Here is a 26,796-nt window from a genome sequence, read left to right as displayed (position 1 = left end):
AATAGAAAATTATTTAAGAATCCATTTTTATTTTTTTGCTTTTCCTTTGCTGGCAATAGCATATTGTCTGTCCCGTTTTGTTCCTAACCTGCTGTGCTGTTCTTTCCTATTTGTTCTTGCCAGTGCAGCCTTCTTGTTCCTACTTTTTTTCAGTATTTTTTGATTTTTTTTCAGGTTTGATGAGCCGCTAATGCAGCCACACTGCTCTATCAGTTTTCTTGCCTTTGCATGAGGATAGACTTTTGTTAAACTATGGCCTGTATTTAAAACCTCTTTTTAGAAGCTCTCAGCTCCTCTGAACTTCTCTTTGCCTTAGAATTCCTTCCCCAGGACCCCATGTACCAATTTCTTGAGTTTGTTGAAGTTTGCTTTTTTTTGAAGTCCACTGTTGTTATTCTGTTTCTTTCATCCCTTTCTTTCTTTTGAATCATGAACTTTGTTGTCTCAAGGTAACTTTCATCTTGATTGCCTTCTACCTTCAGATTTTCAACTAGTTTTTCACTATTAAACACAGCAAAATCTTAGCTAGTAGCCTGTTTATACCAATGAAGTCCACACACTCCTTCTGTCTGATGATCTGTTACAGACCCCATACTATGGTACCTAGCCCTTTTAATTTAAACAAAGAAAAAAACTGTGTAGGCCTGTCTTTAGATTCTAAAACAACTATATACATTTTTGACACACATTTTGATATTCTTTCCCCTTGTCTTTCCTTGCTTCCATGTGCTTGTTTCCTCCAATACTTTGCAACAACATTGTGTGTACTACAGCCCAAGTTTTTTCCCATTATTTCCCATGCTCCCAGCATTAGGTAAGACACCCAAACCTACACATCTAAATTGTCCCCATACCAGGCTCAGACCAAAGCACATCCTGGATATCATCAGAGGGATGAGCAAGCAGGTGGTATGGGTAGGGATGCTAAGCACAGTGTACTGCAATATGTCCCTTGGTCTGGACAAACAAGAAATGAGGCACCATTGGTGGCATTTCAAAATACATTGTCCTTGCAATTTTACATGCAGCCTAAGGTACTCAGTAATTTGTCAGCTATCTCACCTTATGTGTTTGGTGACCTATTTCAGTTCCTCACATCCTTCTCTAGGTTTTAGTCTTTTGGTCAATTATCTTTTATTTAAATAAACTAATTTGGGGGATTTTGTATTTCCAACAATGGTCTTCAACAGATGTATCCCATCTTTGTCCTGCAGTTTACCTTCATGGAGAAAAGTTATTTTGCTAGTGTCTGTGGATCTATATACTCAGCTCTGGAGTCATCTATTCTTTTTTGGCCTTTTATTGTCAAGTCTTTTGCCCTTTCAGTTCCCTGCATCAAAAAATAGAGAATTAGGAGGTACCTTGAGGGGATATCAAGACACCACTTCCCCAGCATAACTGACTACTCTTTATACTCCCTTTTCCACAAAAAAAAAGTAATCCTAGTCTATGTTTGTGCTGCTGATTATCCTGGAACTTCGCATATGTCTCTGTGTAATATACTTTATTTTATTGAGTATCATTTTTCCAAGTTGTCAAGATAATTTTAAATTTTATTCTTCTTCAGCATGCCTGCAGCACCCCACAGATTTATGTAATCTTCAAAAAACCAGAGCATGTCAATGGAGGCATGAAGTAATATCAAATGCAAGCAGACCACTTCAGAGCCTTACTGGACACAACCTTGCATTTTCGTAACAAGCCACTGCCAACCACTCTGTGGTTATTCACACAAAGGTGGATCTGCAGTTTAGCAGTTTTTTCTAGACCTGTTTCCCTAGCTTGTTTGCAAAAAATTCTCATTGCGTATCTGTTATTAAGTGAATAGTTATACTACTGTTACTGTTTATGAGCTTTACGAGATATGATCACAAATAAGCATTTTTTTTCAGAAATTTTAATTCTGAGTCTGATGCTCAGGCTCACTTGTGCCCAGTCAAGCTTTCCAAATTATATTTCTTTGATAATGGCAACTCAAATTGTTTAGTACTCTAAGTTCTTAATTTCATTATGACAATTGAATTCTTCCAGTTTAAAACACAGTATCTACTTTAGTGTCTAAAAGCAGTATGTATTTCACCTATATAATGCCAACATCAGGACAAGACCAATCCTAGTTTTAGCATGAAGGATTCAAGAAATAAAATAATCTTACAGATAAGACACAGGACAGGTTTACAAGACGGATATTCAACCCCCACCTTTTAGGCAAGTTACAAAAGCATCATTTACATTAGACCAAAAATGAATAGACAAAATGATGCAGACCAGATCCTAGACTAGGTTACCACAAAAGCCTGATGCAACATGGTGACTGCCAATTCCACTTGCATATGAGACACTGAGATATCACTGAACAGGAGTCACACTAAAATAGTGGCAGGCTGAAGCTGTCCTGGCATACTTTCAGGTTGTTCATAAATAACTCTCACATAATAGCTAAAAGCCTTCTTCAAACATTGCAATAGAAGAAACTCAAGAGCTTTTCTCTGCAAAGGGAGAGAAGATTCTGCAAATCAAAGTTTCTAGTCTACAGGGGTTGTTGTCACTCATTGATAGATTAAAAACAGCCACATAAAAAGATCCTTCGATTTTTTTGCTGCAGGAATTTTTAAATAGAGATTGGAAAGGTGGAATTGCTCATTCTCACATGTATTTCAGAGAGTTATCAGAGTACATAATCACATATAAACCCCCAATGAAATCTTTCACCACAAATGAGTATTTTATTGGTTCTTAAAATAAGCACAAAATCTCTTGGTAAAAAACTTTTATAATGCAAACTGTAGTAATTTTAACTGTTCCCACTATCTGAAAATTTCTTACATTTATAATAAATAAATGAGGACAACAAATATTTATAGGTGAAGAATACCTGTTAGTGAGGTGAATTCCAAAGATGACCACTCAATCAAGCTTGATTTACGGGGCGTGAGTTTTCAAATATTGTTCAAACCTGCATTTCCAATGTTTGAGACTTCTTCTAAAGTTCAACGTGTATTTTAAAATAATTATTTATAAAGCAAGTTTTGAGAAAGAAGATTTTCTGGAAAAAAAAAAAAAAAGGAAAAACTCTAAACAGAACATAACATGTAATTTAAATGAGGATATGCTTTGGATTGTATTTAAGGAAGTATGAGGGAGAAAACTAATTTATCTGCACTTTTTTCCCCATCATAATATCAAGGATTGAAATGATCAACCATATGTTTAACACCGAAAAATTGTTAGCTTCCTTCTTTTCAAATTGTAGTTTATTAATTTGTTATTTAGAAACATATTTTCTGAAATTTTAACTCTTTACAAATCACATACAGTATGCACAGAAGTTATGAGTCTCAGCAATGCTTATGAAACCAATCCAATATATAACAAAATAATGTAAAAAAACATAAAATCAAAGTTTAGAAGTGGTTGAAAAATTTCTGAGGAAGGAAATTTGTCAGAATCATGAATCAGTGTTGATTCATGAAATATCTTCCAGTTTCTTGGTTTGGGTTTCTATGGAATAGTTCATAGGATTCAAGTGAATTCATCCCCCTTTCCTGGCAGGCTTCTGGAGGTGCTGGAGCCGGAAACTTGCTTTCAAACTCAGCTAGTGGAACTAGGACACAGCTCCCAGCTCTAGCAGGCCTGAAAACCCCAGAGATCCTGGGGACAGACATTTGCAAAGGGACGCAGAAAGCGCACCAATGCACAGAGCAACTGGAAAGGCTCCCAAGGAGCAGACTTCATTTCAGAAGCTCTATGGGTCACTGTTTGAAAAATGAACAATATAAAAACAGAGTGAGGGAAGTGTGGAAAAAATGAAGAGCTAGGACAGCTGGTGGCAATTTTGGCTTAAAGAACAAACTCAATTTTTTTTTCAAACATTGTAATTTGGTATTGGAATGGAAATGTGGAGCCAGACTGCACAGTCCCTTAGTTATGCAACACAATTACTGATGCCAATATTTTTTTGCCAGCTAGATACAACTGAACTTGCTTCTTTGACATGTTTTGTCCCATGTTTTCTTTTAAAATGACATTCCCCACAAAGAGAAAAAACTTTAGCCCAATCCTTCCTGCTTGTTAATCATAAATAAGCAGTACAGTTATATGCTATACATAACTTTATTGTGAAAACTGTGTCACATACGATGTGCATACGTCAGTGTTCATGGACAAAAGCAAACCAGTTCCCCTGTAAAAGAGTGATTTTTTAAATTTTTTTTTCCCCAGTAACTATTTACATTTGTTGTTGTTGTAGGGTGGTGTCTAAATACAAAATCTTACACATCTGAATGATGAAAACACTCCCAAGTCATACCATAACTCAGTACTATGCATTTATAGAAATGTAAGTTCTGATAGACTGAAGCATTATACTGAAGACATGAGATGATTTTTCAATTCTTGTATAGCACCACTTATTGTCATAAACATAATATTTTCTAGATGTAGTAGTTGCTTTAGGTCCTGACAAAACTGTAAGAAACATATGAGCTAATTATCATGAGTGCAAAATAGAAATAACTAAATCCACAAAAAAATTTCAAAAGTCTGACTGGCAACTACATAAAATTAATTTATTAAGATCATGTGATTAGCAAGTTTTACATTAGTAAAGCTTATGCTACTTTAAATTTTACTGTCTTTCAAAGGCAAGGTGTGGTTTTAAGTGAATAGTACTTTTTAATTGAGAAAAAACAAATAACTAATAAAACCCCAATTATTTAAAATAAATGCATATAGCTCAAATATATGAAAAGTATGTCTGAAAATAAGATTCTCATTAACATTCTTAAATCACTGCATTATATAAAGATAGGAGGTAAAGATTAAAAGTTTTCATATTTGGCAATTTTTAGAGAAACAACAACAGCCTTTACTCACCCTTAAGGGTAAGTCAGAGTACTACAATTAATGACATGTTAAACCTACATAGAGTAAATAACAAAATAAATCATCTCAAAAGTAGAAGAAATGCAGGAAAACCCTATTGAGGACCAAGTTCTCCAGTTTTTAAACCAACAAGCACAAAAGTTAGTCTGGTATTAATATATCAGTATGAAAAAGTAACTGAGGATTCTAATGGAAAGTATGGACATACATTAGGTTTGACCAAGGAAGATGAGAAGCAGGTGGTCTGCAATGTATATATTGTCATTATTGAAAAGAGAAAAGGAGAAGCTTTCCTCTTAAACATTGAAAAATCTGCAATTTAACATGTGCATATGCTTTTCAGTCAAGTACAATAGTACAATTTGCAAAATACTAGAGATGTACACATTCCCATTTCTTACATCATTATCTTCCTCCGTCACTAAAACATGCTAAGACAGTTTGCATCTGCTCTTCACATACCTCAAACCATTTTTTTTTCATTTTTTTTTAAACACAGTTCTAGCAAATCACTTTCAGGACAGAGGTCATTTTAGCTGTTTCTGGCCCTTCCCCAAAATACTTGTATTTTTAACTAATTTATAGCCTTAATATTTTGACCTTGCATAAATTTGGCTAGCTCAACAAACTTTCTAGCAATAGCATCACATTTCATTGTCATTTAGAAGGTCTTGTAAGTATAAGCTCTATAAATAGGTTAGCACCAAACTTTTACAAGTTGCAGATTCAAATTTCACACAGTTATCTTCTATTTAATACTGCTGGAGAACTGCAATCTACAAAAGCAACCTTGGGAGCAAAAGCCATAATCAAATGTGCACACATACATGAACACACAAATTGGCAAATAGGAAAAAAAAAAGACAATTTCACATTTACTGTTTTCACAAAGCCATGAGGACAGAAACAGAGCAACAAACTGGTAATATTTAGATTCAGATCTTACTTTCCTTTGGAAACAGGTTAGGCCAATGACATGAAAACCAAAACAAAAAAAAGTTGGCCAATTATTTAAGTCAATTACAGTTTTCAGAATACGCAATGCAAAAACAAGACACACCAACAGTCAAAGCATAGCAGAGGATCTGTGTCCCTAAATTATGTGCACACTGTGACAGGACACAAGTGTACTATGTTTATATAAAAATATATTCAACATTTAATGAACTATGCTTTGAACTCTCCTAGGCTAACTGCAACAGAAGCTGTAATTTTAACTTATTTCCACAGTATTTTTTAGATGTTTGTGGGCTAATTATTTTTATATGCTAAAGAACAGTGATAAAATTAATCATCCTTTTCATCTATACTCTCTATTTTTATTCTTTTGATCTGTCATCCAGTTGCCAGGGATTCAATCCTCATTAGTCAGTATTTTATAATTCCATGTTAAGAAATATAATCATTTCAACTTGAGCCAGTATTTTAAGTCACTTCACTTGAACATTTTCTTGGGATTTGGACCAGGAGATGAAGTCAACTTAATCCAGTTTTACAATCTCTACTTGGAATAAAACAGATAAAATGTAAATAATTACTGAAACGTTGCCTTCATTCTGCGCAGTGTGTCCTGAATTTTTCGAGAATGTCTTTCTGCTGGTATCTGATGGAAGTTGGCACAGTTGTCAGCTGCCAAGGCAGAAATGTCTGCATCTTTAAAACAAGTTATTCTTTGCCTGAGGTAAGACTGCAGCTTGAAATCTGGTGTATATGTGTAAGGATTCTCTTGAAATGCATGAACTTGGCTCACAACTTTTGCAATATTTCTTGAAAGAGAATATGGTAAAAAAGATTAGTTTGTTTTGCTGCTGATAAAAACTGCCCCCCTCCAGCCCCAAAATTCAAAGGAAATTCAAAGGCATTAAGCATTCTCTTCTATAGTATATGTCCTTTTAGTTAGATGTCAAAATGACTGAAACTATTTATACTGCTGTGAAATGTTACATTAGGTCTCATTACCCTATTAGATGATATTCTATTTTAAAAAGTTAGGTGACATACATGCATAATTAAAATAATTACTTAAGTTTAGTCCACTTGTGAGCTCCATTTGTCATTGTGAATCCTCCAGTTTCAAGCTGTTGGACATGCATAGCCAAAACACGGGCTGATGGAATTGTTGGAAGTGTTTTGAATCTTTCTCCTTCCATCAAGCACAAGCTGTCACTTTTTAAAAACACCTAGTATAAAAATGCACACAGACAATTCTCATGGTAAGTATTGGGGCAAGTGTTACAGGAAGTTCTCCACTTCATGTGTTTAGCATTACATATTTATTTGTCATGAATTTTAACTTTTGGCATTGACAACACTATGAATTAATCTGGTGGCAAACATTTTAAAGTACAGAAATAAAGAAAATAATTTTAAAAGATACTTCATTCATAATTTTTAATTGTTCTAAATCACAGCCAGAGTTGCATTTTAGAACTTCACTCTACGATTTAAAACTGGATAGATCAGTAAGAGAATGCCCATGATAAAATAAACATTTAAGATTTTTCCAGTTTACAGCCACAAAGCTCCTGCAGAAATCATCAGAAAAAGTCTATCTAATGTCATAGCTTGCTTTGAAATTTATTTCTTGATTTTTAGTAACACAGAATACATTTTTGTGAAATACTGAGATGAAAATTAATGTAAACTCTCAGATTAAGAGTCAACACTTTTAAATAGAATTAAAATCTCCTTCATAATATAAAGTAATAATTATGGCTTTCATCCTGCAGAGGCACCCATTTAAGCAGATCTTGCATCTTATCCAATCCCAAAGAAGTAGTTTTACATTAAAGACATTATACCATACCTCAACAGCCTTCAGTTCCTCCATTATTTCAGCTACTTTTGCAGGTAAAATTTTCCAGGCCTTACAAAAAAAAAAAAAATTGTTTTTCACATTAATGTCCATATTGGAACAAAATTATGTTAAGCAAAATAGTTACAGAACAGAGTCCCAAACTTACTGGTAACTGTCGTACAATAAGATTTTCCAAGCCTGCTAGGATTTGCATTGCAGTAGCAAAATTTCTTTGTTCATAGCAGCATTTTGCTATAAGAAGAAACTTTGATAACAAGCTCACCTGCAGCTGAAAGAAAATGTTAAGATATACTATATATAAAAATTAAGATATACTAAATATATACAGCAAATCTACATAAATCTACAAGCTAAAATTAAATGAGAAAGAAGAAAGAGAAATGCATTTTATTTTTGAAGTTCTTATCAATGTTGTTGACTTTAGTAACACATTCCTCCAACAGAAAGTTTTCTCATTTCTGTCACCGAGGCGTCCTTGTTAAAGTCTGACATCTATTCTCAGGCAACCCATTTCTTACATTCTACTAGGTTTTGACACCAGCTTCTACAAAACATCCAATACCCTCCTTGTGACAACAAACCAAACTGTTAACTGCTCACTCACAGGTGTATTTCAGAATGTTTCTTGCAGCTTTGCTACACAGCAACTTATATACAATAACAATAAATGTTTCATAATTAATAATACAATAAATCAATGACGAACCTTAGATGTATGACATGTTACAATTTCAGCAGCAACCCAGGTGCTGATACTGTCTGCATTTCTTAATAATTGTAGAAGGTACTGGTCTTGTATGCACTTCGACAGAAACAGATTACACACTTTAAGTGAAACTATCTCAGTAGAAACAGCTCTATGGTGAGAATGGAAAAAAAAAAGGCAGAAATAAATCATGCCAATTTTGGATTTTCAAAGAAAATCTTGATTGTGAAGATGCCAACTTCTAACCATTTAAAATAATTTTGTAGTTCTTGTAGTCTTTTACAAAGTACATAGTGAGCTATGTTACTTTTTCTTTTTAATTACTATTACTTGTAAGATAATTACATGCAATTACAAGATGGGCATATGCAGTACACATTTTTGTACATATAGACACCTTCACCATTTGTTACTAAATAAAACAAACCATCCAATCTGACATAAAGTAACAGCCTGAAATCCAAACTCACTAAAAGTTGCACCCACGTAAGAAATTGAGTCTGATACCTAGTGGCACCACACAGTTTGTTTCCCATGCCTGAACTCCGTATCAGTTTAAACCAGCAGATTTAGACTCTGCCGTTTAATAATCTGTAAAAGATGAGCTGCTTTAGGTGTTCATTCCCTGTCCTTAAACAGAAAAGTCTACTACACATAGTACAATTAACAAGTACTAATTAAAAGCTAGCTGAATCTATTGAGTATGTAAGAAGTAGACCATAATAAAATATAATTAGGTCCATGTGGCTGGATGAAAGCATTAATTACTGTTGAGCAAGTAATTAAAATAGGTTGGTAACCATTCTAATAATTATAGGAAAATTCTTATGTATCTGTGAATACTGATATTTCATCTACCTAACAGTACAAAATGAACGATGCTCAGAGAGTCTGTGAGTCTCCATCCATGTTCAGAACCCAGCTGCACATGATACTGGGCAACCTGCTCTAGTTGACCTTGCTCAAGGCAGGGGCGTTGAACTACACGATCCTGTGAGGTCTTTTCCAACCTCATCTATTCTGTGATCCAGTAATGGTCATTGAGATTTTATATACATACACACAGGTACTACCAAGTATCCTGTTTCAGAAACCATTACAATTTTTTCCAACATAAATAAAACCTCTGAAGCAACACTCCTAACACAAGTCTTCTGAAATATTTTGGCCTGACCCACTTTAGATTTCAAAGAAATCACCTTGCAAATGTGACCTACCACATACATATACATGCATAGGTATATATACATACACATGTATAAAATCTCCTGAAATTCAAAAATTTATGTGAACAGATTATCTAGTCTGTCAAAAATATATTAAGTATTTAAAACGTTTCTCTCTTCCCAGAAGTATTAAAGGTATAACACAGTAAGTTAGTGTGCATTAACAGAATAGAAGGGCAGTTGAAAAAAAAAAGCAACTTACTTTTGGACAGCAACACATTTGTCTTTAACACCAAGTGCTCTTGAATTTAGAAAGTGCACTGGATGACATTTATGAAATACTTCCTAAACAAAAAGAGCAAGATATATCTGTTGTTAGATCTAGCAGTTATAAAATGTTCAGGGATAAAAATGACAGAGGTTCCTGTTCCCTGTCCTGCCTTCAGCAAATTTATCAGAGGAATCACAGCCTAAGAATAGAAACAGCCATTCTAAATTTTACTGTAGAGATCTCAAGGAAAAAACAGATTATTTTAATTGAAGGTTTTATGAAATGGTATGAAATAAGCTTGAAACAGGGTTGGGAAATGGTAGTGATAGGAGATAAAGTAAGAAGATAAATATTATTTGTACTTCCAAGTGAAAGTAGTCCTTTGTACCTGTTGCAGTAATGTCAGCTGACAACAGAGCTGTTGCACACTGTATTCTAATAAGAGATATGGTCCCACTTCATCTGCTTTAGCAAAGGAGACTGGAAATTCTTCTGTAAAACTGTTATAGCATGGCTTTGGCAAAACTGACGAAATAGCGTATAGTTGCTCTTTTTGATATTGTGCAATTGGTCCCATACCTTTGGAAAGTTTCCAGTTAAAGTTCTGTAGGAAAAAAAAAAAAAACAAAAACAAACCAAAAGTAAAGCTACTTCTCTAAATCAAACATGTCTTCCCTTGATTTAACTTTCTGGAATGTTTTGTTAGAGAAACACTATTGTGGATGTAAAACTCTTGAGCTAATCTTCAATGTTAGCCAAGACACTAATTGGTTTAATTCAACATTGCTACTTTAAGCTAATATAATACACACAGTTGATGAGTCTGAGAATGTTACCAGATCTCCATCAGCAGTTGAAAATTCTGTGAATTCAAACTTGCTGCCATGAAATAGTTTATATTCTGTAGTTTATCTCTTATTTTTTCTTGTAATCTTTTTGCTTAGAATCAAACAGCCCTTTCCAAAGAAACATTTGTTTTTCCATTCTTCTCTTTTCTTCCACCTTCCAGTATCATTATGATGCAGTGACAATAAAAGAAGACCATGTTTCTCTATTCTGCTTTCCCTTTACTGGTCAAATCCCCATCATACCCCATGGAATATTTCACCTTTATCAAGAAGCTGATTCTAAATTCAACTTTCGCATTATTGATACCTTTGACTTCCACATGTCATTTTGGTCACTCTGTAGAGATATCTTTTTTCAGGAAAATCCTACAGTATGCTCCAGCTTCTGGGATTGCTTTTCACTAGCACACTATATGAACCAGTAAATACAGACAAAAGTTCATACAAGATTTTTCTACAAGCTTTGAAGTTCTAGCAGGAAACCTCTCACACCTCACTGATTTCCTGTATTTATAGACTTACAAAGATCCACGCCTAATAAAAAGTACTTATGCTTGACAAAGGGGAAAATGTTTCCTTGTAACTATGAGTCACAGGCTAGTATCAGGGATGAAGAGTTCAACTCCTCTCAAAATTCTGATTATCTGATCTATTATTACTGAAACAGCTGACAGGATGTAATTAAGGCTTAAGATGACTTCCCGAGTTATAGAACTGTTTAGGCCTTAGATACTTTCAAAAGAAAATTTAAAATGCAGGTACATAAATTTTACTAAATCAGGTTGTAGACCTTACGCTGGATAGTCTAGTTTTTGTCAGAAAATCATATATGGAAATCTGGTCAAGATACTGCAGTCTGAATTAAAAACATGCCTTTCTGGAAACATCTGAGAGCTTTTTACATAGAGAAAGCAATGTTTTTTTGTCCTCGCCCTCCTCTTCACATTTGTCCATGCTGGAGCACTGATGAGCACTGCCACTTTTCCTGGCAGAAGCATCCTCAAGCAATGACAACAAGCGCTCACCATAGCCATTTAATGGAGCAACCTGCAAATGCAAAACCGGTTAACAGAACATTGAACTCCATTTCCCATAAACCATAAGCAAGACACAATATAGTTGTAAGATTCATGTCTGTCCAAAACCAGACATATTAAGCATAGCTGTCAAAGACAGCATTATTTTTCTTTAACTTTAATTGTAACAAGGACAGGTTTTTGTAATAACAATCTTACATATACCATAACTGACTTCAATAGATTAATTATTTTTTCTTAAAGCTTCTACTGGAGTTCTGACTTACCTTAGAAGAAATAAATTCTTTTAGGGTGCACAAAAGACCAGTATTTGTTGCAAAGTCTACACTGTAGCAGTCTTCAATCCAAGCCTGCAGGATGTAGAAACTGCGGTTACATATTTTGGTAAGTGATGTGGAAGGATCCAGGCTTGCACTGGTGGGAAGAAAAAGGCACTTATTTCACCAAAATTAATATTCAATTCCAATTTAAAAATAAGTGCTGAAAATAACATAAGTATTATTTGGTATTGATTGTACTTTATATTTCATGTCTCTTGAATCCATGGCTCTATGGAAAAGAAGCTGTGGTTGTACTTAACAAGCCATCACTGAACAACTGGCGAAAGTAAGACTCAAGATTCAGAACAAAAAAAGAAGTAAGTACACTGTCAAATATAGCACTTGCTCTAGTTTCACTCTCACTTGTCAAGAGTCTTACAAAAACAAACATCAAAATTTACTTTAATTAAGTAGTTCTTCTCAGAAACAGCTATTGCCATTGGGGGAAAAGTCAACTGTGCTTTGAAAATATTTTTCACAGGAAATTACTGTACCTGGATAAAGTGCTACTGATTCTATCAAGAAGAAACTGCAAAAATTCTTCTTGTGTGCAGAAATATCGAAATGTGTAGAGGAACTGCTGTACATAACCTTCTAAAAATGCATTTCTGTGAAGCACAAGAAAAACTTCAGACAAGCAAAACCACAATTTCTTTTTGCATTAGAGTACTGCAACAGCAAAAAAAAAATCCTCAAAACATCAAGAGTTAATAGGGATTTTGAATTTTCAGGCTCTACATAAAACCTTGATTCCTTTTTATTTTATTTTTACACATCAAATATGTGATTGCCAACACTGAAAGCATGACTTGTTTAGAAAAAAGTTTCTCTACTTGCAATTTTGTGAAGAACTACTTTGACATTTCTATTATTACCAAAAGTTACATTCTAAATAGTATGGAATATTTAAATTTTTTTCTATCATCTCAATTTATGTTGCTTTAAAATTTTTTCTTATAATAAGAGCATAAAAAGTAGATACTTTAAGCAAGAAAATATTTAATGTAGCTCTAATTAGAGCAGTAGTTGCTTTAACAACAGAATATACTTAATATACACACATTAAAAATGAGTGCGTTTTACTTTTTTTTTTATATACATACACACACATACACACTCTCAAGGTCTTAACATGGTTTATTTGTCATGTGTCCCTGATTACTTATGGCTAACAATGAAAGTTTGGGTTTGATGAATATAGAAGCTCTGATTCCAAAACAATTTTTTCACTTTGTGCAGATTGTTAACTATCAGTAAAAAGTGTTCAGGGTAAGTAACTGGGTCTCAGAGTCAGGATGATCTGGGAGAAGTAGCTGGGAGGAAGTCACCCCCTCTAGAGTGTCACAAGTCTGATGGAGTCTCTTAGGCAGTTTCTATCCTTCATACTATTATGGTAGGTACTATTAAGGTACTTTAAAACAACACTGTCCTCACCCTAGTTGAAGGTTAAACAACATTTTTGTCCCCATTTAAGCCCTAAGTCTGCATCTTGATCAGTCCCAAGGACTGAGGCAATAATGTGAAACAGAACATATATGTTTTCACATCCAGATCCTATTAACAAGAATTATCAAATTGTATGTTCTGAAGAATTGTTATACTGCTGGCAGTAACATAAAGCCTTGATTCCATGGCAACTGTCAGAGCAAAACCTCAAATAAGTAAAGGATAAAAGAAGTTTACAGTTATTAGTTTTTGATTTATTATAAAATGCTTCGAGTTTTAATCAAATCTAAACTTAACAGCTTGGCTTATTTCTTATCAGACTGTCTTTTGCCAAGTGTTAACAGAAATAACATTAAGCTTGATACGAGAGAGGAGAATTTATGCAATGTTGAGTAACTAGGATTTATCACAGAGACTATTTTCTCCTGAATTAGTAACTATGCCTGAAACCATTCCCAACTAAGGATGTGCAAAATATACTATACCTAGAATATAAATAAGCCATTAAACCAAGTGGTGTACCGGCCTGCAGAACTCTTATTCCATTTTGATTATTACATTGGTGTTTCTCTGTGCTATAGTAAAGAAGCAATGATGATTCATCCGTAGGTGCCACATCCACGGTGCCAGTTCTCTCATTGTGAATGACTGTAGGCAGCACACAGGATTCCACACCCCACTGCTCTGCATACATGATCTGCTCAAAGATGCAGTCATGAAGAAATAAAATGTAGGGAAATAGAGAGGAATTCACACAAAATGCAGACAACTCAACTTAAAGCCAAATTACATTTCATACAATTGCCTTTTTTTCATTTTTAAATAATACTAGTAGCAATTATCTTTATTTTATTAATTCTTCTAGATCCTACTTATTTTGGCACTTTGACACAAAACATTTCACATTTCATATGCTGACTTGTGAAGCCAACTACACTGATGCAGTAATGAAATGACAAATGAAACATAAGCAAAAAAAAATCTGACTTGCCTGTATGTATTTTTTCACCAGCTCAAGAAACTGCACTTTTGATTTCATCTCCTGTAGCTGACCTCTCAGTTTGGGCAACATAGATTTAGCTTCCGGACCTTCAGATTCAAAGCATGCAGAATAAAAACATCAGTGATTCTGAATTACAGAAAAATGATCCTTAGTAGTACTACACACCCATTTCATTACTGGCAAGTTTCTGTAATCTTACCTTTGCTGCTTCTTTCTTTCTGCAATAATTTCTGGTAAAACTTTGCGGTCTTTCTGTAATTTTTAGTCTCCATCATTAGCGATTGTTCTAGTTCCTATTTGAAGAGAAGACGACTTCTGATCAGAATGATAAATGCAAGGTTCTTAGCAGGAAACTGACGTTTTAGAAGAACTATTTTGTATGAAAAAAAAGAACATCCAAACAGACAAGAATATGATATTAACAAGGAAAAACTCTTTCACACCTGTGCTTACAGGCAAGTTACAGCAGGCATCACCAGTCTCCAGAAAAAGTTAATGCCACAGTTCTACAACTTAAGAACTGGAGCTGGTTTGTGTATGATGAGACTGCATTGAAGTTTGTCTGAATCAGTTAATATAAATATGCCTTTAGTTAAAATTGCACTTATGTAGTTGTTTTCAAGACCATTTTTAAAAGTTACACTCAGATGTCATGGGTTCTGAAATCAGTGCAGACCCCCAAAATTCTCTGTTAAGCTGCTGACCTGTATTTGCATCAGGAACTTAATGTTTTACTGAAAGCAATGGTTTCCAAACAAGTATAATTACATTATATTATACAATCAGGTCAGAAGGCAGACAGGAGAGCTGCTGTATAAATAAAGGACATACCAATTTTGAAGTTCAGCTTACATATTTTCAATTTATGCATTTTACATAATTGAAAAAATAAACTAAATTTCTATAGAATTATATAACTTAAGCAATGAAGAGAAATGAAAGTGTATTTGGCTTCGCACAATAATATCAAATTTAATGTAGCTGTTTATAGTTATTTGCATATCAAAGGTTTTATTATTTTACCAACCAATGAAAATGGGCCATCCACTTTGGGTTCAGCTTCTGAGTTATTATGAAACAACAAACATGATGTGTGTTGTGTTTTATAAAGGTAGTGGCTTTTGCACTTGGGTCTTAAGCTAACTACCAATGACCCAGATACATGAAACAGCATTTTAAATGGAGTAAGTTAACTGAATGCAGCAGGCAGAACTCCCACAAGCAGAGTGATCAGAAAACACATAGCTCAGAGCTAACATATCAAACAACAGATTGGTAAATAGGTTAGCTTTAATGGGATGGACTTACTAGAAATTAATTTGAGTTTTAGAAAACCCTGTCACTGTTTTTCAGAAAAGCTCAAAAAGTTTTAACAACATAGTTAATTAGCAGCAAGTCACAAATGCCCTGTGGATTTTTAAAAGACTTACCACTACATAGGCATCACAGAGAATAGTGAAAGCACAGAAAAGCTATTATCCAGATTCTGAATTGGAAATCACTTGCTTTTATTTAAAGGTTTGTTTTTGTTTCATCAATTAAAGTTAAACCAAGTTGATGAAGAGACTATGAGCACAGAAAGAGAATTAGAAAGAGTGGCTATTTTCTGACACATGGAATCTGATGGACAAAAATGGTTTGACCCCTAAATAACTTCAGGTTAGTAACAATGAAGTCAGTAGCAAATTCCCATTCTAATCCACAACATCTTTCATTTTAGGTATGTCTAGAATATAAACATTTTTGATGAAGCTATACATCCATTTGTTTTGTCCCCTTTGAAGTATATTTAATTTATCAGGACACTTTTCTATAGAACATCTCTTAGTCTAGGGAACAAAGTAATGATTGAGTGACTTTGCTTAAATGGGAAAAATGCAAATTCCAATCTATCCTTGAAGAATAATTTTTTTTATATGCTGAAGGGTGGCTCCACCAAAGGATGCAGAATATTGGCAGAAGGGAAATTAAAAGAGGAAAATAATGGGAAAGAGAAATATGTGGCCAGAACATGCAAAACCTTCACTAGAAATATCCTAGTCACAGCTTGGGTGCACTGAAGTTTGGTGGACATTCTTACAAGTAGCTTATGAGATCTGGTGGATAACTGAAATCTACTGCAGGCAAAGAGGAAAAGGGCAAAGGCTAAGCGTGAAGGCTTGGGGCTGCAAGAGAACTGACGCGAGCTTATTAGACTACAGAAAAAAAAGCTCTTGTCTTTGTAAGTACAGACTTGGACTTCCCCCTGGAGATCTGTCAGCCCTGGTAGCTGCCTTCCCTTCTTGCTCTGCTGTAAGGACTTGGTTTGGTTTGCCTGGACAAACTCTGTATGAGGGTGCAAAACCAGCAGCTCCTGGACTAGAGGCAGGGGACATATACTTGTTTGACTAAGGACTAACTTTCCTAAATGCAGATTAACCTCTGCTGACCTTAAGAACCACAATGAACTATCTGATAAGCACCTACACAGTAAAGTATTAATTATTTTAATGACATTTGGAAGTGTCACCTGGATCCATAAATATTTTATTTTTTTTATGCTAGCTTTTTCACATTCCTCCCAAACATAAGAGTATGTATTACCATTTTTTGGAATCATAATAGCTTGATCAATTCTATTGTTAATATTGTTCATCACATAACAAATGTTTTACTTTTTGCACCTTACCAAATCACAACCTAAGGTGCAGACGACATTCAACAGGCTTCAGTAGAAAAATAGAGAAGTTAATTATTTTTATGACAGAATACTTAATTCTGTCATAAATATATGTTCTGGTACTCAGAGTTTCTCAGAACCTGCACGCTTCTCAAACCTACTTACAGGTATACAAAATTTAAAAAAAAACGTAAAAAATTTAATTGCATTTAATTTTAGAAGGTGAATAAAGAAACATTTGAATCATGTGAGTATTTTCATTGGAGACATAAGTGTATTATTGAGATGTATATGTCTCCAAAACTGTAATTTGTTCTGTGGTTAAAATCTCATTCTGTACTTAGTTCCAGTTGTAGACTAGACTTGAACTGACCAAGCAAACCCATCCCTGTGAAAGGCTAGTGCTACTATGTCAGAACAAATGTAATCAAACTCAAATATCTTTAAACATTCACTCTTTGAAATAGCAAGTCCTAAACAGTGCTTTAGCACACTTTACCCCAAAGCTGTAGAACCAGCTCAACTTCATTGCTAACTTTTTAAAAAATCTGTCAGAGACCTGGGGCAAAAAGCAGTTTGATATAATCCTTGCCAGACAATGAAGACTAGACTACAGTTAATCACAGAACTGGTTTCAGAAATAAATCTGGTTAACAGATGATTTAAACAAGGAAGGATAGGCTGGAGACAAACAGCTCTACCTTGCAAGAGAGGCAGAACTTTCCTCCAGCTACTCAAATCACCTTTGGGCTCAAAACAGCCATTTACAAGCCCTCCTTTGGACTTTGTAGTCCTCCTGGACTGGATAGGGGACACACATTTTCTCTGCTAGATTTTACAGTAAGAAGTTGGAAAATAGAATCATTAACTTTTTTGAGCTTCTATTTGGCAGAAAACTCATGTTAATTTTCACATTGAGACTATTTTATTTTCTCAGTATTTTGGTTCAGTGTATCATTCCCTTGAAATTTGCACAGATCTTATTCATTGTTTACATGTTAACAGTGTTAACATTTCATAAATGCCAATGTTTAACGACCACATTTATTTTCTAAATAAGCTGTACTCCAAGTATAACACACATGAATGTTCATATTATCAAATAAAACTAGCTAAAATCACTTGCTGTAAAAATACAGCTGTTGGTTACATCCAAGAAAAACAATACACAAGGACTTAGAAATGTTAAATCATACCCCATCAATGGTATCATCAACATCCATATTGTTCAAAATGAGATATGAACTGGTCTTTCTCAGCTGCTGGTATGGAGACTAAAATCATGCTATACATTTTCACAGTTGATTTGTAGCGTTTTGTTTGATGAATTGGGCAGCAAAGCGAGCAGAAAGAAGCTGGGTAGAGCTGTTTGTCACCTACATGTTAATTGATTGTCTTGCAGCTAAGAATCATTGTCTCCTGACTGCTGCAACAGCCAAAAAATAAATTTCAGTTTCATATTTTTTCCCTGTCTGTCTTATATTTATTGACCAGTTAAAATTTGTAACAGTTCATCTTGTTTTAAAAATATTGCTAATAGTTTATTTCAGAAATTGTCATGACTGATGAGAGTTTGGAAAACCAGCAGGATTTTAGAAAGCTTTTCTTTGCTCAAGTTAAATGTTCGATTGCTGCAATTAGAGCATTAAGATTCAGTAAGTTTTTATTTTAAACATATTTGGAAGAAGCTGGGTTTCACAGAAAGTCAGTGATGTAGTAAGGCCAGCAGAAAGATTAAAGTTGTTGATGCTGTGGTAGTGAAAGAAATAAAAATAGCCACAAGACCAAAACCTAACCGGTATTTTCAAGTATCTTCTGCTGAATTTGTAGTAAAAAGACACTAAAAAACCATTTTAAATTAAAAATAATGAAATAACATTTAATACAATATTATTTAAAATATTTTTAATATTATATACTTGAACATTCTAGTATACCAGGAGGTTTTTTATGTAAACAGTACAACAGAGAAGATACATATCTGCACATACACATGCTTTTTTGTGAAAATTAGCTTTTCCTTTGTAATGCATTAAAAACATTTCTATGCTATATAAGAGTATTTAATCTTCTGCTAATAATATTTGCTGAAGAAAATGGTGGAATATAAACTGTATTTGATTTCATAATTCAAGATGACAGTTTATAATTGTATTACTTGTAACTTAGACACAAAGGGGTCTCACAAATTAGGAAGACTATTTATGTAATATACCAAGCTTCTATTGTTGGCAAATAATTATTTTATTCTTGTTTGTCCACCTGGCCTTATATGCAGTCCAGATCACATACATTATTTCTGAATTACTGAGACAGAATAAGATTAGAGTCTAATTTTTGTCCAGCTACTAAGATTTCACACTAATTTTAGATAACACAAGGGAGATTAGTTCACTTATCCTCAGAGTAGTATGTATTTTTTTCAGCTATTGGAATGTGCATTCTCTTGTTCTCTAAATGAATTGTTCACTAATTGCTAAACTGAACAAATTGTGCTTTGTATCAATCTTCATCCAGTGGAATGTACTGGGCACAAACACAATATAATTTTCTTCAGAATTACCTCATGACTATTTTCCCCCCAGCCTCCTGCGTGATTGTTAGGTTAGCCAAGTTCTTCTGCATTAATGCATATACTAGCAATATATAATAATATGCATTAATTTCTTAAGCAAATTCCAAAGCAGACTGTAAGCACCATAAATCTTGCTTCATTTTTGTTATATGCCTGTTAAATAGGAAAAACAATTGCTAAGAGCTCAGAAGACAACTCATCCTTTTGAATCAAACTAAATTGCTGAGTAGTCTAAAATCTCAAAGTAAAAAAAGGCTGCCTGTTGAAAGAGAAAAATCTATTTAGATGCTTATGAAAACTCCTTACTTGTCAAAATCTGTTCTTCAGTCATGAATTACTCCTTCAAGTAAAAGAGATTACACAAGCTCAATTTTCTCTAGCTGGCATGCTTACACAGGATTAAACAGCCCTATAGGATTAGAAACAGGAATTTTTGAGTAGATGGAAATTTTTGAGAGTGGCAGTCCTGAGAAGATTTTTAATAAAATTATATTTATTTATATTTACACAAACGAATAGTAGGGCAAGTTTCTCATGCTATTTTTTCCTATAGACTTTCACCTGATCATTAAGGAGTAAAAATAATAATAAATAAATGTGGAACATCCTCAGTGATCCAGGCTTTAACTTGCCTAATAACAGAAAAATAGTAATTTTTGATTTGCCGAAGACTGAAGTGAGGTCACAGTGCTTCAAAAAAAAGAATGTAAATAGATACACTGCAATTTAAACAGGCTATCTGGAAACAAAGAAGTCTAGATCATGTTCTCAGCTGTTCAGTTCTACTTTGTCAAGCTCACTTGAAAAATAAAACAACAAATTCAACTAACTGCCCGTAGTAAGGAAATCCACAAGAGCAGTGCAACTCCTGTTTCATCTTTATTAAACTTGTATCTGGCAGAAACAATAGAAACTAGACAACTAACCATTCTAGGGACACAAGAAGATTCTAGGTGCCCCTATGCTTATAGGTCTTCCAGTATTAATAACTCAAATTTTTCCTTTTCCTTTCCATGAACCAGCTCCAATATATAGATTTCTACAGTTTCATTTATTATCCTTACTCTGTGGCTTTGGACATGAAATATTTACAAAAATATTTACAAACTGAAGTTTGTTATAGATACACAAATGTACAAATTAAGTAAACGTGATCAATATGATCTTTAAGGGAATGGAAGACCTTGCTAACCTAAAACAACACCTCCCCTACCTGTGCTTCCCCCCTCCCTGCTCCCCGAACTACTTAAAAGGCACAAGGCTGCATTCGTCATGATGATTAGCTGTCTCCAAGAGAAGATGTGAGCAAATAAACCATTCTGCTGGCAAACAGTGAGAGGCTGTCAGGGAATTTACTGTGACCAAGGAAAAGGGCTCAGAGCACTTGACATGGATGACCTCTTGAGAGCCTGTGATACACACCAGTCAGTAATTCTTAGCTCTTTTCTATAATATTACCACCATGGGTTTGGTGCATATGGCAGACGGTACTTTTCCAGTCAACTTCAGGAAGAGAAGATTGCTTGTAGCTCAGTGATTATCAATTCAATGTCAGTGCTCTTTATTTTTGAATACTACCTTTACCTTGGTTTATTGATAAGACATCACAAACCATGAGGATATTAAAACACTTAGGAGTCAGTATTTAAAAGAAGAGGGGTTTCAGCTCACTATAACACAAGAGATATTATCATATATTTAACCAGCAAGTAAAGAGGTATCTTAATGATTTTAAATCAAAGTACTCACCACTTTTTTAGCATCTATATTTTGTGACACACTTGATTTCTGCTTTCCAAGGTTTTTCATGTAACTACGAACTTCTGAATCAAAACATTCAGCTCCATAAAATGCACTGCTCCAACCAGGACTACAGCCATGGAAGTCAGGTACATTGGGAGACACAAGGTAGCCGTTTCCAGCTATCTTTATCATGGGCTCTTTCTCTCGCTCTGTATTTTCTTCTGCAAAGCCTGGACCAATACAACAGCCACTGCTTTGTAAACACTGTTGCTCTTTCTCTATTGGGATAGTATTCTGCAGCTTCAATTCTTTCTTAATATTATCTGAAGGTGACGCATCAAAATCCATTTTAGGTGATGATGTATTTATCATAGCTTCAGCATTCACATCAAAGGTTGCTTCCCCTTCTCCTAAAGAAGATGCATGAGGGGGGGCAGAAATAATGGTCATGTGCTGTGATGCATGCTTTGTTGAACTTAAACACTACACATACAAACCACAGTTATGACACTACCTATGCACTCTAACGGTGATGTTAAATGCTTATTTTGGCTCTGTGCTTTCTTTTTCTCAACTACATATTGTAAAATGATAAAGGTTAAAGACATTTCAGAACTATTAAGAAGCAGTTAAGCAATACATTTCTGAAAATTACAAAATATTTTCTGTACATCTGCAATGAGCATTTAAATAAAGCATAGTGCAGAAGCTCTAAAAGAAAAGTTAAATATGTCAGACCTGTGCATGCATTAGTAAAAAGCTTAGCTCTTAAGGCTTTTTCTATCTGTAAGTCTTGAAGCTTTTATTCCATGCAGAGAGGACAATACTATTTGATACAGCCAAAGGGGACATAGATGTTAAACTTCCTACACCTACAGGACTTAATCTCTTGAGCTATGATGGGACTTCTTTGCAGTTACAACAACTACTACCAACCTCAAGGGACTGAGGTGACAGTCAAAGTTCAGTATGATGCTGACAGGAGCTTTTACACCTGCCAGAATTCTCCCTTTTCACTTGAGCAACCCTCCAGGGCTTACATATGCCACCCTGGAGTCAAATGGACCTAAATTACTGGTGCAAAGAAATCACATACCCCATGGGAAAGTCTGGTTCTACATTTGCCATTGTTCTGTGCCAAAATGGAAAATTATAACATAGAATGACAGCAATGTAGTGCAAACATAAAAATGTATGATTTGCCATAAAAGTTAACAATGTCAGGGTATAAGCCATTCTGTAAAGAACACAGAGTTTAACTTCACTCAAAACAGAGAAGTAACCAAGTTTAAATGCTGAAACTATTAGCTGAACTACCTTGAAAAAAACTGAAATACTGATATAATGGCAACGAAATACAAGCTGTCCATGCATACACCAACCATTGAAAGGGTAATGTATTTGTTATAATAATGGAATTTGCCAACCCCAGATCAGTTTTGAGTTCAGTTACTGAAAGATGGAATATTTTGTAAATCTTCAATCACAAAGTATGCCAGGAAAAATGCAAAACTCACACTGAAGAAGTACAAATAAGCAGTCACTAATATAACCTCAATGACTTCCCTGAAATGGTGGTTCTGTAACCAAGTTTGTGATCAAAAGGTAAAACTATATTGATTAACAAATCATTTGACCCACTGTTCATTTTGCGATCTATCTTTAGAAGGGCACTTCAGTGGACAGAATAGGGAAGTGAAGGAATTCCTAGAAGAGACATAAATACTATCCTATTTTACCTGTTTGTGAAAACCCTTCTGATGAATAGTTAAAAATGCCCATTTAAATCCAAAAGTAATCCAGTTTCTAGATTTCTGTACAATTCCCTACCCCAGAATTTGTAAATAATTTTATTGAGAATACCATTTTTTATTTTAATACATTTTATTTATTTTACCGCCTACTGTTGTTTTAATTCCTATAAGTGAACAAAGAAGGACCAGATCTGTTGCACAGTCATCCTTTAATCAATCCTTAGCTTCTTCAGTAACACCTAAGGAGTCGTAAGCATTTTCTAAAGCTCTTCTCTCTGCCTAGCTAAGGTTGTTATGTTGTGCAGAGGTGACTTAGTATGACTGTCCCCCTTCCCTCTCCCTACTTTAAAGCATGTCACTAGAACATCTACCAGATGAACACAAGAAACCCACATGTAGCAGTCAGGATTTTGCAAGTTTTTCAACAGATGCATCTGTGTAAATAGAAGTAAGTAAAAGTAAATGAAACCGGCGTCCCACTCAATGATACCTGGTTATCTGTAAACTTCATATAAGAGACAACAGGTCCCCAATGCATTGATAATGTTTAGATTCACTGATAATGTTAATAAATGCTAAGTTGTGTATTTTCCTGAAGACACACTCAAAGTGCTAATCTCTCAAAACTTGTTTCATTGATAGGTTTCTAGCACACACAAAGATCTAGAAATATGAAGTCCCTTCTCACCCTCTGTCTGATCACTGCTTGCCAAAAAGCTATCAGATTTCCTCAGATCTTGGAATACATTGCCACTCTTTGGATCATCTGCTTCAGTTATGCTGAAAATACAAGAAGATTAGGAAAAATTCATATTTCATATACTTTTATATTTACATCAGTAAAAAGAGATCTTACAAATGACTCCATCATCTATGTGAAGGGTTTCATAGTATTTATCTACCTCCTGAAGTTTGCATGTTCAGCTTCAGTTGTTATTTTACAAGAAAAAAAAATGTAAAAATGGACATTAAAGCACACTGAATAAGATACAGAGATTTTCCTTTACAGCATTTGGCAAAATTCCAACGGAAGTCTCAGAACACATACAAATGGAAAGCGTAACTCCAGGCATAACTTAGACTGCAAGTTACTGTAACGGGTTTTTGACTTAGGATTCAACCTCTGGATAACAGTCTAAGTCATCCCTAATAAGAATAATCATAATTTTAAGTCAAAGAAGGTAACGATTAAAAACTACTATATTCTTTGTCTAAGGAATGTTAAGTAAGTAGTGTCTTGGAGATATTCTGAAGTAGTTCCTGCATGTGATCTAAAAGCTAGATCTGTATTTTTATACTGGTTAATAAACGATGATTGCCTTTTCACTCCTCCTTTCAAAAACTTTACCTTGTAACAAAAGTTCATGTAGGGGATGACCTCTTTACATGTCAAGTAATTCAGCTGCAACAGCTCAAGTTTCTCCTACCATAACATTCAACTCCAGGGACTTAAGAGCCTAACTTCCAAGCAATTTTCAACGGCTGCTTAAAAGTCCCAACCCAAATACGAAATAGGTCAGCATATCAGGGTCTGATGGAGATCACAGTCTATTCTCTCTGAGGCTGGCTGTAGGGATTATACATCTTTTAACAGTGAAATTTTTCTAGACTTTATCTATGAAGCTTTGTCAAAACTTCCAATTTGTAGTTCCAGACCACCACAGACAAAACCCAATACATCCACATATAAATTGATTGCCATTTACGATAGCCTTCAGTAAGTAGCTTTTATAAGTATCATACATTTGGAGGCTGCAATAAAACAAGAATGATTTTTATTATTTTTCAGATAGATATGTCATTGAAGATGAAATAGTAAAAATGAGAAATGAATTAAGCTGGTGTTTTCTCACTTAACAGGTTACTTGCAAAAGATTGCGAGGAAGAACACTGAACTGAATCAAACTAAACCAATTAAGTAAAACATTTCCAGCAAAGCTAAATTAATTTCCTTGTTCTTAGGTGTGAACAGAACAAAAGGATGTACAAAGAACTAAACTCAAACAGAATAAGAAAACTGAATAGTAAGAACAATATATTCCACTTCTGATTAAACAGCCTCTTTCTAACAAGACTATGAAGCTCTCAGTCAATGGTTGAAAACAATATTGATCAGAATTAGGTTTCCACTATTCAGGTAACCTAAGACAGAGTGACAGACAAGCTTAATAGAAAACATTTTCTGCTAAGCAGTTAAGCACTATTTACTATGAGGAAACCCATGAAGTATCAAATAAACTGGGAAATTAACAGTTGGTAGGAAACAAGTATGGATACCTGAAGAGAGGCAGCATATCCTTTCCTGCTTCTAGGAAGTAGGGAGAAAAGCATTAAATTGAACAGTAGAAAGGAAAAAGTTGAAAACCACCTACCATAAATGTAAAGGTCTTTCTCCATTTACTACCTGATAGAGATTCTCCAGTAATTTTTTATCCCAGTAGAGGTCACAAAACTTCTCACAAATTGTATCAGAGAACATACCAAACTTAGTTTCCTTTAAGTTTAAAATGAAGTTACCTTGTTTAGAAAAAAAGAAAGAAATAAACAAAAATGAGAGAAAAAAAAAGACATTAATAACAATATTCCTACACATCAATGATAATAATATACAGAAGAACATGTACATACCCATATCAAAAACTTCAACTCCATTCTCTAGATAGCCATCAAATGCAAACTCCTCTTGTATAAGATGAACCACTTCCTGTAGTGAAGTGTCACTTGTTCTATTCTGCTGGGGCAGGACTTCAACATCAAAGAGATGAGAAGAGTCTTGATTCACTGAGGTACATGGTGTGTGTTCTTTTTCAGTGAAAACACTGTCTACACTGGTAATACACTCAATTTCTTGGCAATTGGTTTGAATAACTGGGCTACTGTTATTAAACTTGTTCTGTGTATTAGTAGCCTCATGGTTTTGCACTTTGCAAAGGGAGACATCGTTTTCTGTCTGTGTACTCATTTTATAGCTTGCAATAGTACTTGAAAGTAGCACTGGCAAACTATGATAACAATCATAAGCAATTCTTGAACGAAGAGGTTTATTTGGTATTTGCTCTGATACAGCTAAATGTACTGGTACAAATGTCAAAACCCTTTTCTCTGTGTCCTGTTTGAGAATGATGTTATTTATATGAAGAAAATTAGGAGATGTAGGACAAGCTAAGGAGCTGGAAGGAACTTCAGATAAAACGCTCTTTCCCTGTAGAATATGTGAGGAATCAGATGGTGATGATATTGTAACTATAGAAGTAAGTGCATTGCCTGACTCTTGCCCTTCTGAAGGTATCTGGGATGAGTAGCCTGAAATTTGTAAATCACATTCAGGTATTCCAGATGCAGTTTCAACAACATCTGTGTCCTCAGTACCATAGATTTTAGAGTCTTCTGTATATCTTGATTTGTTGTGGTCCACATATTCTTTTCTTGTCTCTTTCTTGAATTGCTCAGAAACTGGTGTGTGAATCTCTCTGAAAAGGAGCAAAGAATTTCTTTTTTAGGACAATTTCAGTAGATTTAACAATGAAATCTCAAGTTTAACTTATTCTGCTCTAGGATATACTAAC

The 26,796-nt window shown here is 34.5% G+C and overlaps 1 protein-coding gene across 5 annotated transcripts in view; it reads right to left on the bottom strand.

The window, feature by feature from the left end:
- KNDC1 (kinase non-catalytic C-lobe domain containing 1) overlaps positions 1–26,796 on the bottom strand; it is an 83,538-nt gene that overhangs the window by 8,222 nt on the left and 48,520 nt on the right. The window contains exons 14-31 of one of the 5 annotated variants that reach the window (XR_006165088.1): positions 25,859–26,700; positions 25,603–25,747; positions 23,919–24,010; positions 21,483–21,886; positions 14,699–14,792; positions 14,488–14,585; positions 13,982–14,193; positions 12,545–12,658; positions 11,997–12,144; positions 11,567–11,740; positions 10,234–10,449; positions 9,837–9,919; positions 8,409–8,559; positions 7,848–7,964; positions 7,691–7,750; positions 6,907–7,064; positions 6,423–6,650; positions 2,876–3,046 (exon numbers count right to left, since the gene is read on the bottom strand). Coding sequence is in view for 3 of the 5 variants with exons in the window: in XM_042790091.1 (XP_042646025.1) it covers positions 3,016–3,046; positions 6,423–6,650; positions 6,907–7,064; positions 7,691–7,750; positions 7,848–7,970; positions 8,409–8,559; positions 9,837–9,919; positions 10,234–10,449; positions 11,567–11,740; positions 11,997–12,144; positions 12,545–12,658; positions 13,982–14,193; positions 14,488–14,585; positions 14,699–14,792; positions 21,483–21,886; positions 23,919–24,010; positions 25,603–25,747; positions 25,859–26,700 (3,373 nt within the window). In the remaining 2 variants the exon portion in view is untranslated. Of the gene's footprint in view, positions 1–2,870; positions 3,047–4,099; positions 6,651–6,885; positions 7,065–7,690; positions 7,751–7,847; positions 7,971–8,408; positions 8,560–9,836; positions 9,920–10,233; positions 10,450–11,566; positions 11,741–11,996; positions 12,145–12,544; positions 12,659–13,981; positions 14,194–14,487; positions 14,586–14,698; positions 14,793–21,482; positions 21,887–23,918; positions 24,011–25,602; positions 25,748–25,858; positions 26,701–26,796 lie in introns of those variants that run through there. The other 4 variants (XR_006165085.1, XM_042790091.1, XM_042790099.1 and 1 more) reach the window with 4 other exon arrangements.

This window comes from Tyto alba, unplaced genomic scaffold (genome assembly GCF_018691265.1).
Source record: "Tyto alba isolate M040663 unplaced genomic scaffold, T.alba_DEE_v4.0 Super-Scaffold_1, whole genome shotgun sequence".
Taxonomy (NCBI): Eukaryota; Metazoa; Chordata; class Aves; order Strigiformes; family Tytonidae; genus Tyto; species Tyto alba.
This window is presented reverse-complemented; position numbering and strand designations above follow the sequence as displayed.